The sequence below is a fragment of the Tenrec ecaudatus genome, chromosome 3 (assembly GCF_050624435.1).
Source record: "Tenrec ecaudatus isolate mTenEca1 chromosome 3, mTenEca1.hap1, whole genome shotgun sequence".
NCBI lineage: Eukaryota > Metazoa > Chordata > Mammalia > Afrosoricida > Tenrecidae > Tenrec > Tenrec ecaudatus.
This window is the reverse complement of record NC_134532.1, coordinates 166,824,746-166,837,481: the sequence shown is the minus strand read 5'-3', so window position 1 is coordinate 166,837,481 and position 12,736 is coordinate 166,824,746. Positions and strand designations below refer to the sequence as shown.

At 45.3% G+C, this 12,736-nt stretch overlaps 1 protein-coding gene across 1 annotated transcript in view; it reads left to right on the top strand.

The window, feature by feature from the left end:
• Positions 1-104: 104 nt before the first annotated feature.
• POLR2B (RNA polymerase II subunit B) overlaps positions 105-12,736 on the top strand; it is a 41,144-nt gene continuing 28,512 nt past the window's right edge. Inside the window, exons 1-6 of the mRNA XM_075544266.1 lie at positions 105-246; positions 5,101-5,173; positions 6,742-6,892; positions 10,479-10,591; positions 10,719-10,938; positions 11,310-11,468. Coding sequence (XP_075400381.1) covers positions 228-246; positions 5,101-5,173; positions 6,742-6,892; positions 10,479-10,591; positions 10,719-10,938; positions 11,310-11,468 — 735 coding nt within the window. The 5' untranslated portion in view covers positions 105-227. The remainder of the gene's footprint in view (positions 247-5,100; positions 5,174-6,741; positions 6,893-10,478; positions 10,592-10,718; positions 10,939-11,309; positions 11,469-12,736) is intronic.

Below are 12,736 nucleotides of genomic sequence, written 5' to 3'. Positions count from 1 at the left end.
TCTGTCAACCGGCCCCTCGACCTGTCACCTGCGCAAGCGCAGTTCTAACAGCGGCTGCTCTGTGGGCGGCCTTCCGCGTGAGACGCGCGGTATTCTGGGAACGCCAGAGACGGAAGTTACTTTGGTTCGTTTCCGGTCCGTCCTGTGCGGTGCTGCTGGCTGCTGGCTGCGCGCGTTTCTGTATCAGTGATTTTAAGGCTTAAGCAGCTTCGGAACCACTTGCCAATATGTATGACGCAGACGAAGGTAGGCGACCACTCGTGCCTCTCCGCACGGCGCCCTAGTTTAGGAGAGAAATTTGGGGAGCTGAACGGATTGAGGGGTTCTGGCCGACCCCCGTTCAACTGTCCCCGTCGGGTCCCATCATTCGCCAGGCCTAGATCCAAGCCGGGATTACGGGAGGTGGAGGGTGCCAGGAACGTGGCTCAGTGGTTCTCCTCAAGTGACTTGTTCTCACTCTGTTTTCCATCCTGTTAATCGCGAGGTTTTCTCCCCGCATGGCAAAAGCAAACAACTATAAGACATCATTGTTTTGAAGTGATCTGAAACAAAAGACGCTTTCTTGATTTCCCTGAAGACCACAGCTAGTTGATTGCTGACTAGTTCAGTTTATGAGCGTCAGGTGTATGTCAGACATTGTACTAAAACAATGTAACAGATTCACTCTCTCATCGAGGCAGTTCCGACTCAGAAAAGATTGACGGCCTCGGGAACCCACAGGGACTGTTCTAGCCTTACCCTATGAGGTCGCTATGAGAGACATTGTACCAGGCCCTGGGAATACACGGGTATGCAGACTAGAGGGGGAAGAAGTTGATCTAGTGTGGTCTTTTTTGTGCCGTATTTAAGCCTAAGCATGTTGTCTTGAAAGATTGCTTTTCAGCTTACTCTTCCACAACATGTCCCAGTTCCCTTGTCACCTTGATCTTTCCCTGAATTTCCTTAACCTTGTCTATCTCTGGATCAAGTGACTGTGCCCCAGATGCTGACATTAAAATGCCTGGGGCATGTAGACAATATATTTTTGTTAATTGAATGCATGAGTCTTTATTATGGCTCCAGTTTCCTTCACCATAGTGTTGTCTAGTATCCAAACGATGTCAAGGTACTATCAAATGTCAAATGTCTTCTTTCTCTTATAAACTCATTCTACCCCCTCCCATTTGTTAGTGACTTCTAAATCTTTGTAGTTTAGAAACACCCCCAGCCCTCCGAATTTGAACTTCATACTGCATTGCATTGCTTACTGGAAATATTGAAAACCAAAGCTAAGCCCATTGCCAGAATCAATTCTGACTCATGGGGCCCTCATAGGACAGGGTATAACTGCTCCTGTGCGTTTCCTAACTGACTGACTGACTGACTAACGTTTTACATGATTAGAAAGTCTCGTTCTTCTCACTCGAAGTCACTTCTGTTTTAGGAGTGACAGCCCAGCCCATAACCACTATGCCACCAGGGCCCCTGGAACTATTTAAAGGGGTATTTTAAGGGCAGATCCACAAGTATGCCTAGAGCTGACGCCATCGTTTCCTCTTTCCGGCTCTAAGGAGCTTTGGTGGTGGTGTGGCTTCCACATTGAGCTGCAAACCCAAAGCCAGCAATTTGAACCCACCAGTTGTGCCAAATGTGAAAGCTGAGGTTGGCTGCTGCTGTAAAGATGTACAGGCTCGGAAACCCAAGGGGGAAGTTCTTTCTGCCCTATCGGGTCACCATGAATTGGAGTTGACTTGATGGCAGTGGGTTTTTCCATCTTCCTATTTCTTTTTCTGTACCCACGGTTGCCAAGGTGATTCTGATTCACTGATCCTATAGAACTAGGTAGACCTGCCTGGTTTTCAATCTAAGTCTGTATAGAAGCAGTGGCTCCAGCTTTCTCCCTTGGAGCAGCTGGTGGATTTGAACCTCAGACCTTTATGTTAGTTGACTGCTTAACTGCCACACCACCAGAGCTCCTTTTCCTACAGGTTAGGGTTATTTCCTCTAATCTAGCATCAAAGCTAGAAACCTCTGAGCTAGCTTTCTTAGTTTCCTCTGTCTTTCTTCCCCTTTCCCCACACCCAGGGCTTAGTAGTACCCGTCCATTTGAGAAACATTTCTTACAGACTAGATCTGTAACAAGTTTTACAGACTGGAGATCAGACCATATAACTTTAAAGTACTGCATACTTAACCTTTTGCATATGAAGATGGAAATAGTTATTGGAAGGCCACACTGATTTCCAAGCGGCTTGTTCTAATGACTGCAGCGGCGTCCTGTGCTATAGAGTCGTTTTGTTCTCACTGTGACCCCATGAGGCAGTAGAACTGCCTCAGAGGACTGTGTTGGTCAGAGCTGAGTCCCATTCTTTCTCCCGTAGAGCAACTGGTGGGTTTAAGCTACCAGGCCAACAGCAGAGCACTTACGCATTGTGCCACCAGTGCTCCTTTATGCCTGCAGAACAATCCCAAGCTGTAGCTGCTTAAAAATAAAATCATTGTATTACACTCATGGATTCTCCGAGTCTGGATTTGGATAGGACATAGATAGGGATGGCAGGGCATAGAGTAGGGAAAGCTTACCTCTGAGTCCCGTTGTCAGTGGTTCAGCTGGGAATACTGGCTGCTGTGGGGTGTTGACACCCGTCGCCTCGCCTTGCCCAGAATGACTGAAGGCCTGGGATGGATGGGTGACTACAGTGCCCTTGCCTAGGTGGAGGTCTGGGGTTACTTGCAGTCTAGACGTTTCAGCAAACAAGGTGGAGGATCCCTTGCTTTTGGGGGCAGTGCCCAGAGTGGGAGGGATTTAGTGCCTGGAGTCCTGCAGTGTCCCTTCGGTTGCATTCCCTTACTTACTGGGCGAGGCATCAAAAGCCCACCTTAGTTGCATGGGCAGATACCTCAATTGGTCTCTCTTGATGCTGGGAGGGCCAGGAACCTGTTAGAGACAAGGCAAGCTTGTGGGCTGGGAGATAACAGTTGTGGCCATCTGCCCTAGTGTCTGGGCTGTCATGACAATACATAAAAGAGTCATCGGGCTGCCCCAACAATGGATCCTAATTAGTGGATCACTGAAGAACTTGCAGTTCTGAAGGATAGAAGTTCAAATCGGGCTATTGGCTATTTCAGTGTTTCCTGAGGTACGTTATTGAGAGAAGAATTGTTCCCTGCTTTCCCAGTTTCTTGGGAGAAAGGACTTTCTCCTCCCATAAAAGGTTCCAGTCTTGGAAACTCACAGGGGTGAGTTTCTTAGTGTTTTCTACTCTGTTCTATAGAGTTGCTGTGAATTGGCGTCTTTCCTGCCTTGTATTGGGTCACCTTGCGTCAGAATCGACTCTGGCAGTGAGGTTTTTATTTTTAATTTTTCCCAGTTTCTTCTGACTGCTGCCAATCCTTGATATTCCTTTGGATCTTACAGAGTATTTTCACCTGACGGTATCCCTTAATACGTGAATCTCTCAGTATGTGTTCACATTTTATAAAATACCACACAGAAAGGTTAAGGATTAGGACGCTTATGATTTAACCGATAATATACATCCTCAAAGACCATTTCTCCAAACAGTCCCAATCACAGGTACAGGGTTTAGGGCTTCAGCGCACCCTGTGGTGGACACAGTTTGGACCAGAATACCACATCTGTGCCTGTAGTAAATGCTGTTGGGTAGCCCTCCCACCCCTGAGTCTGGCCCAGCTGTTGGAACAGGTTTCTGGCTATGATAGGCTGGTTGCAGTGACAGTCGTGTATGTATAAGAAACAACGGTATAAAGAAGTAATTGGATATCAAGAAAGCGCCCTATCCCCGTCCAACTCAAGTCCATAAGCCCCTCTTCAGGCTCATGCAGCCATGTGCAATGACGCAGAATGCAGGAAGATCACAGGACAGTGGGTGCAGAGTTGAGTGGATCCAGGGTAGGTGGAAACATGCTGGGACTCCGGTCACTGCCAGGGTCAGTGGCAGACAGAGAGGAAGGGTCCTGAGGGGGGCTCCTTATGACAAGGCCACGCCCCCGAGGATGCAGCATCAGGTTGAGAACTGATTGACAGACTCACTCCACCCCTTCCTAATGCTGTGACCCTTTAATACAGTTCCTCATGTTGTGGTGACCCCCAGCCATAAAATTATTTTCTTTTCCCCTCAAAATTATTATTTTTAATCATTTTATTGGGGGCTCATACAACTCTTTATCACAATCCATACATACATCAATTGTGCAAATCACATTTGTACATTCGTTGCCCTCATCATTCTCAAAACATTTGCTCTCCAGCTAAGCCCCTGGCATCAGCTGCTCATTTTCCCCCTCCCTACCTGCTCCCCGCTCCCTACTATAAGATTATTTTCGTTGCTACTTCATAACTGTAGTTTTGCTACTGTTATGAATCGGGCAAGCCCCGTGAAAGGGTCGTTGGACCCCCAAAGGGGTCATGACCCACAGGCTGAGAACCGCTGGCCTAGTTGCTATAAAATCGTCTGATCACACTGACTCTACTTCCACCTGGCTCCTCTTACTCAGATCCCCGAGGAGCTTGTTGATCGGAGGCTTTTTGATAATTTTACAGTTATCAAGTTAGAAAGGTAATTTGGCACAAACTGTTGTCATCACTCAAAAACCGTCACCGCCATTGCGTCAGTTCCGACTCACTAGGGGCGCCATAGGGTGGGGTAGAGCACCCCTGTGGGTTTCCCAGCTCACCCTTCATGGGAGCGGAAGCCTCCTCTTCCTCCCGCAGAGCACTTGCCGGTTTAGAACTGTTGGCATTGAGGTTTGCAGCTCAGCCCGTAACCTACAGTGCCACCAGGGCTCCAGTTATCTTTATGGTCGGTTCTCCGTGAGAATGCCATGGACTTCCTGGACAAAATGGGAAGCTTCACAGTCCGTGACTTTTTCATTGTGCCCTGGTGATTAGAACCTGTTTGTAGCTCTGCTTGGAGGATACCTGTGGGATAGAGGATACACTGCTTCATTGGTGTAATTGAAATTTTAGAGAAGTGTAGTAAGAGGATTACTTTTTAGTAGCTTAGAGAGAAACTGGCACTGCAGAGAGTAAATGGAACACGTCTCACCCATAACTAGTAGCATTTTATCGCCGATAAAAGCAAGTTTTTATTTTTGCAGATATGCAGTATGATGAGGACGATGATGAAATCACCCCTGATTTATGGCAAGAAGCATGTTGGATTGTAATCAGGTAACATTTTAGAACAAACGGAATAAGCTTCCAAAGGCATATGTAAAGAATTTCCTAGTTATTGTGTTTATGAGAACCATTATGTTAAAAACACACAAAAATGCAGTATGTTACATGAGAGCCTGTTTTCAACTTACTCTTATATATTTTGATTTTTATCTTGAAAATATTTATAACTTAAAGTTACACAAAGAATTCATATACATCCGACACCTGGGTTCGCTAAATATTTACCTTTTACTGTCTTTTTAAAAAAATCTGATATTATTTAATGTCATGAGCATAGTGGTAGATGTCATAAATATCAACTGATTTTGTAGTTTTAGGCATTTGGAGGTTATATTCTGCTGAAACATTGTTCTCATGATTTTGAGGAATGTAGCTCATGGTTCATTTTCATTGTGTAATGAAACTTGTCTGAAGTTTTGGAATGAATTTTCAGTTTAAATTGTCCCTAAAAGGCGTTGCTGTTTATATTACAGGCAGTGGCATCTGTGTTTTTGTGCCCTCTCAATGACTGGCTCAGGTGGTTACTGAGCAATTTCCTATCTGTCACCCGTACAGTTTCTCCTGCAGGAAATTGCCCGGGCAGCCTCAGGCTATCCCTTATGCACCAATGGTTGTGTGCTGCGTGGTCCATTTGGAGCCTCTTTGTGATCCTGGTGGCCGTGCTGGGACCCTGACCAAAGCCAAGTCGTGTCTTGTTAGTGACCTGGTGATGCCAGAATAGGAGACTGATGATAGGAGCTGGGCAGAGCATACTGTCTTGGAAAATTGAAGTGAGGACGGAGGAGTCCTTCGTGTTTAGGGAGAAGATAGTTGAAGCCAAGATCATAGCACGGGTGAAAGATGCAGTGGCCACGAGCCGAGGGTTCAGAGATGGGTGGTGGCTCAGCTTCTCCTGCCAGGGGAGTGGGGGTGGTGAGGAGATGTTCCAGTCCTTAGGGTTTCATTCGATATCTCTGACACCTAGCCGCACAGCTCTAGGAGTGTGATCTCTGAGCTTCTTCCTGTACTTATGTCTACTCGTATCTCAGTGTCCATCCTTCTCTCGTTCCATCAGTGCAAGGGTCTGCTCCTTGTGAGCAAGAAACACTGTTATTCAGCCTCTAGAGCTTCACCTTTCCATAGTCGGTATAAACATCTTTTTACATTCTCTGCTTTTAATTCCGGTCCATCTGACACCAGCAGTGAGATCATTTTTGTCCTCTTCTGAATCTGACTTGAATTAGTCTTTATTTGTTTACTTTTTCTCTTGTTGCTTCTCTCAAGAAATGTTGAAGTATGTCTTTAAAAGAAACGCATAGATCAGGGTTCTTTATAGTTCTTCATTATGCTATTATTATTTGCTTATCTAAGCTGATTTTTCCAAATTTAACAATTGGCTTTATGAAGACAGTGTTGCTGGCCTCCTCCTTTGTTTGGATACCTCAGTCCATCGTGTGCAGTGATGTGGTATACAGTCGGTGCTGAATGAGTATTCATTGAATTAAAGTGAAAATGGAGAAAGTGATATATAGAAAGCATCTCTGAGTTGTAACTGATGATAAACTCACATATTTCCCCAGTTCCTATTTTGACGAGAAAGGCTTGGTCAGACAACAGCTGGATTCTTTCGATGAGTTTATTCAGATGTCTGTTCAGAGGATTGTGGAAGATGCACCCCCCATCGACCTGCAGGCCGAAGCGCAGCACGCTAGCGGAGAAGTAGAAGAACCGGTAAGATGCTTATTCCAATCAAGCAGCGCAGGCCAAGGAGAGTGTTGGTGTGAAGTTATAGGCATAATGATAAATTTGGAAGGTTGAAAAAACCTCGTGGGTGATTTCCATAGTATAATGACAGCAGTTTCAGCTAGCGCTTGGCTCAGTCTTACGGATGGAGCGAGGAAGAGCTCTGGCGGTGCTGTAGGTTGTTAACCACAAGGTCCTTGGTTCAAGCCTACCAGGTGCACTGAGAGAAGGCTAAGGCTAAGTGCCTCAGAACCTGTTAGAGCAGGCTTTCCTAGAGGGGCTGCTACCGCCCTCTGGGAGCACCGGAATGATCCAAAAGCCGACACCCACACTCCATCCTGGACTGTGGGCTGGAGTACAGAAGTTTTAATCGCCCCACGGGGCACTGAGTAGTTTTGACTGAAAAGGGAGTGTGGGGACTTGCGCTATATGGTGCGGTGAGTCAGAGCTGACATGGCGGCGGTGGGTTGGGGATAGAGAGATGAGCTTTTGAAGCTCTCATACTTCAGCTGACGGCTCCTGATTCTGACTCCTGGCTGACCTCATGTGTTGCAGGGTAGAACTGCACTCCACAGGGGTTTTGTTTTTGTTTTTTACTCCACTGGGATTTTAATGAGTTTTGAAACTTACTGGGCCTTTCTTCCCAGGTGCCTCTGAGCGGATTTGAACTGCCAAACTTCCCAACAGTAGCTGCGTGTTTGTACCATCCCAAGCCAAAAAAAAATCCACTGCCATCAGGTCAATTCTGACTCATCGCGACCTTGCATAACGGGCCTTCTTCAACTTTTCTCACTTGTAACCTTGTTTGCCTGAGAATTTTGCAACCCTGGCAAACATTGCTAGAAGCATTTTGGGTGCATTGTGCACTGGATTTTTATTAAGTTTTGGTCACTGCGGGCTCTTATTGTTGGCAAATCTTGTGTGACTCCCTAATTTAAGAAGCTTTGTTCTGTCGGGTTTCTGAGGCTGTAAAACGTCACAGGAGCAGGCAGCATCAGCTCTCTCGTGTGGCTGGTGGCTTTGAACTCTTAACCTGGCAGTTAGCAATCCAACACTTACCCCTACAGCACCACCAGAGCACCATCCAGTAGGCATTTAATATGGTAGTTGGGAAGGAGGGAACTTACATAATTCAGAGCAACCAACCAGAATTAGTAATTTTGTTTTATATAACTCCATTGTTTATTTCACAGTAAAGGAATTATAAGAGCAAAAGTGTTTGAACAATTTTGATAGACTTTTTCTCTTGATTTTAATTTATTGCATGAATTATAACTATGAGATCGTGAAAGAAAATCATCTCCACATATCAGCTATTTTTATTTTTTTCAGTTTTTAATGGTCTTGGTTAACACATAGCCTTTATTAGATGTTTTTATTGGGGGCTCTTACATCTCTTATCACAATCCGTACATTCATCCAGTGTGTCAGGCACATTTGGCATGTATGCTGCCATCATCATTTTCAAAGCATTTTCTTTCTACTTGAGCCCTTGAGAGCAGCTCTTTATTTTTCTCCCCCCTTCCACACCTGCCCTCCCTCATGAACCCTTGATAAGTTATAGATTGTTATTTTTCCAGGGTATAATTTTATAATTAGGCTTTCACACGTGGTTGTGAAGAAGTGAGTAGTCAAACATCATGACAGTGCTCAGTTTGGAGCGGTGGAGAAGCACCTGGAGGAGTGCATTGTTCTTTGAAAGACACAAACCTGAACGACTGTGGGAGGCAGGGCTAAACCTGTAACAGAGTAAGAGCTAGAAAGACATAAACCTGAACTACTGCAGGAGGCAGGGCTAAACCTGTAACAGAATAAGAGCTACGGAGAGGTTCCGAACCTCTTCTCTGCCGCTAAACCCCTAAGGCTGGCCTGTCACGCTCATTCTAGTGAGAGATGCTATGCATGAGTCTACTGGTAAAAAGACGTGGATGGCTCTCTGGCTGGTGCTGTAACCGGTAGCCTTTCAGTGAGTTTTCTTCTTCGCCTTTGCATAATGAGAGATGCAGGACACTGACATAGCATATTCAAAGTGCCAGGACTGAGGGCTGCGAGGAACAGAGCCCTAAAACTGAGTTATCAGAGCCCCATTGAAAAGATGACAGGGATGACCTTGACACTTCACCTTGCAGGGTGGATAGGACTTCAGTCGAGAAATGATCCTTTGCTATTTCAGTAAGAAAGTACGTGGTGTATTTGGCTTTTGATGGGATGTATCGCATAAAATGTATGCGATTTCCGGTTTGGTTTGTTCTTAATTGATAGTACCATGTATACTCGTGTATAAACTGAGTTTTTCAGCATATTTGTAATGCAGTTTTTGTGGTAAAATTGGATGCCTCAGCTGATATTCAGGTCAGCTTATATTCCAGTATATACGGTAGTTCAGGTGGAAGGTCTGGATGATGGGACAAGCTGTGGAAAGATGGTTGAAGAATACGTATAAAGTGTTATTTTTAAGGAAGATCATTTTGGATATGGTATTGAGTTTGAGTAGAAAGAGGCAGGAGGTAGATTTAAATCTTGGCTTAGTGGAGGGAGGGGGTCGTGGAAAGGGGGAACTGATTGCAAGGATCTACATATAACCTCCTCCCTGGGGATGGACAGCAGAAAAGTGGGTGAAGGGAGACATCAGGCAGTATAAGATAGGACAAAATATTAATAATTTAAAAATTATCAAGTGTTCATGAGGGAGTGGGGAGGGAAGTGGAAAAATAAGGAGCTGATACCAAGGGCTCAGGTAGAAAGCAAATGTTTTGAGAATGATGATGGCAACAAATGTACAAATGTGCTTGACACAAAGGATGTATGTATGGATTGTGATAAGAGTTGTATGAGCCCCCAATAAAATGATTAGAAAATTTATTTTTGGCTTAACCTAGGTGTAAGATAGGACGGTTCTGGTTTAGGGTGTTGGAGGTGGACGTAAGGAGTGAGGAGGTGATTACCCGTGGGCTCACCACCATTCATTCTTGTTGCCCTCTACCAACTTGGCGTGGGGCTTGGGGTCAGTCATCTTGGCTTATCAGCAGACAGCAAATACTTGAAAATTTTTAAAGCTTAGCATTTTATTATTTTTGCTTTGGGCTCAATAGTAGTGAGTCACGATTTGAAGTTTTCAGTCCTTTGTATAGATGAGGAGGCTTGTGTACATTCAGTTGACGAGTCAGGTTTATATTTTCTTGATGCTATGTTGAGTACATCCTAGCCCCAGCCATGGAGAAGAGAGAGAAGACTATACATAGATCGTTCATGCGAACTCATTTCAACTGTTGGATGTCCACTCCAAGCACATGCTGTGTGCAGTTCTTATTCACTTGGGATTGTGTTCCTTCCCTTTGCTCTCTCTTGCCTTAAGAACGTGAGTAAATGTCAGACTTGCTGTCCACGGGGCACGGGTCTTGACTCTGAGAGTGACCCTGTCAGTAATGGGTTAATTTGCCATGCTGTAGATCTTTTTCAACTTGACATGTTAAAGCTGACAGAAACAATTATGGGAACAAATTAACAAAAACTTTTATAGGAAAAGTTACTTATTCTCTTCACTCTTCCCCCGCCCCCCTCTATTTCAATTCAGCCAAGATACTTGCTGAAGTTTGAACAGATTTACCTCTCGAAGCCTACCCATTGGGAAAGAGATGGCGCTCCTTCACCGATGATGCCAAATGAAGCCAGATTAAGAAATCTCACGTAAGAAAGATTTCCTTAAGTGATAGTGAGGTATCATTTCAGTAGTTGTCTTTTTTTTAACCACTGAGGGTTTATATTTTAGCACATACACTATCCTTGCTTAACTGATGTGCTTTTCTTTTCAAAGTTATTCTGCTCCGCTTTATGTTGACATAACAAAGACAGTCATTAAAGAGGGTGAAGAACAACTTCAGACTCAGCATCAGAAGACCTTCATAGGGAAAATTCCAATTATGTTGCGCTCGACTTACTGCCTGTTGAACGGCTTAACGGACCGTGATCTGTGTGAGTTAAACGAGTGCCCTTTGGACCCTGGCGGCTACTTCATTATCAATGGATCTGAGAAGGTGCGTAACGTAGAGTCTATGTTCAGTGCCATTACTTTGACATAGTACATACAGGTCAGCCTTATTCTGCATACCCTGGGGGTGGCAGTTGAATATAGGGCTTGACAGCTGATAGACTTATTAAACAAGTAAGCTTTATTTACATGTATGTAGAATACAACAAATATGGTCAGTTGTTTGAACTTAACTCTGTGAAGCATTGATACAAAATGGAATTTGTAAGGTTTAAGAATGCTTCAGTGATGTTTTGGGTGATTTTAGAGGAAAGATGTTTGAAATGATCCATATTATGTGCAGTCAGGTTAAAGTAATGTTCAGGAAACTTCCTACCTCTAGGTCTGAGTTTTCTGACTATCTTATTGTCCACATAGGTTCTGATTGCTCAAGAGAAAATGGCAACAAACACAGTTTATGTGTTTGCCAAAAAGGATTCTAAATATGCCTACACCGGCGAGTGTAGGTCGTGCCTAGAGAATTCTTCACGGCCCACCAGTACTATCTGGGTTAGCATGCTGGCGCGAGGAGGACAGGTATGCACGGGACATGATCGCGTGTCTCACTCTGCTGCTTGCCAGGCTGCATCACTAGGACAGCTCTCCTGCTGCTCATTGGAGCCCCACACGGGGTTGCTAACTGAAAGGTTGGAGGCTTGAGTCCACAAGAGCCTGGAAGGAAAGTCTGGCCATGTACCATGTACTGCTGAAAACTGACCATTAAAATCCTATAGAGCAGGGCTTCTCAACCCTTTCCACAGGGGTCACTTGATTCTTAACAGGAGCAAAATGACAGTTATGAAGTAGCAACGAAAATAATGTTATGGTTGGGGGGTCACCACCACATGAGGAATGTATGAAAGGGTCGTGGCCGGAGGAAGGTTGAGAACCGCTGCTCTAGAGTAAACAGTCTTTCTCTGATAAACCTGGGGTTGCAGTGAGTCAGTTGGCTCAATGGCAACTGGTTTGGTGCCCCAAATGCCCCAACCCTTAGTTCTTAACAGAGCAACATTTGTCACCTCCCAGGTCCTGGGAGTCAGCACTCTGGGTGCAGCTAACGGCCGATCACCCTGATCTCTCACAAGGCTGCCATCTCCTCCGTACAGTCACCTGGAGTGGCTGTCAGCAGGAGTGAGGTTTCACAGGCTTCCGGACGGAGAGTTTCAGTTTCTCTCTTTTGACCGGAAACTTGTCTTCGCTTCTTGCTGACAGCATGGCAGCGCACTTCATCCGAGTGAGCGAGCCAGAGCTGTAGAGGGGCGGGCAAGGTGGGAATCAGTCTCGGGTCGCCATCGTGGCAGCGGTAGAAGCAGGACAGTATGCGTAGCCCCTGCTCCCGAGGGCATTTCCAACGGCTGTCATCGTCGGGCCTTCTGACGACAAGGCGGGCTGCTTCTAAGACTCGAAGCCAGAGCAACCTTTTGAGCTCTTTGCTGTGTGACTCTGAGGGTTTGCTTTCATTTTTACAGCTCTCTCCAGAGTAGCTGGGTGCTCTCTCATTATTCAGCTTTACTAACTGAATGCTTTGAAGAGTTACACGGACGTCAGAATAGTCTGTAGGAAAATGGTACTGTGTACTATAAACTGGTTTCTTCCTCAAGGGCAGTTGCTTTTGAGAATGTTTGTAAACTACAAACAGGACTGGCCATGCATAGTGCAGGAACTTTGCCAGCTGGTATCTTTTAAAAACCTGTATCACGGCAGGGATCCTTCTATGTTGCCACTTGATCATTCTGTGCGTTCCCATAAAGATGATCGCTGAGGAAGCCCTGGGGGGAATTTACTCTGTCACATGGGGCGGGCCT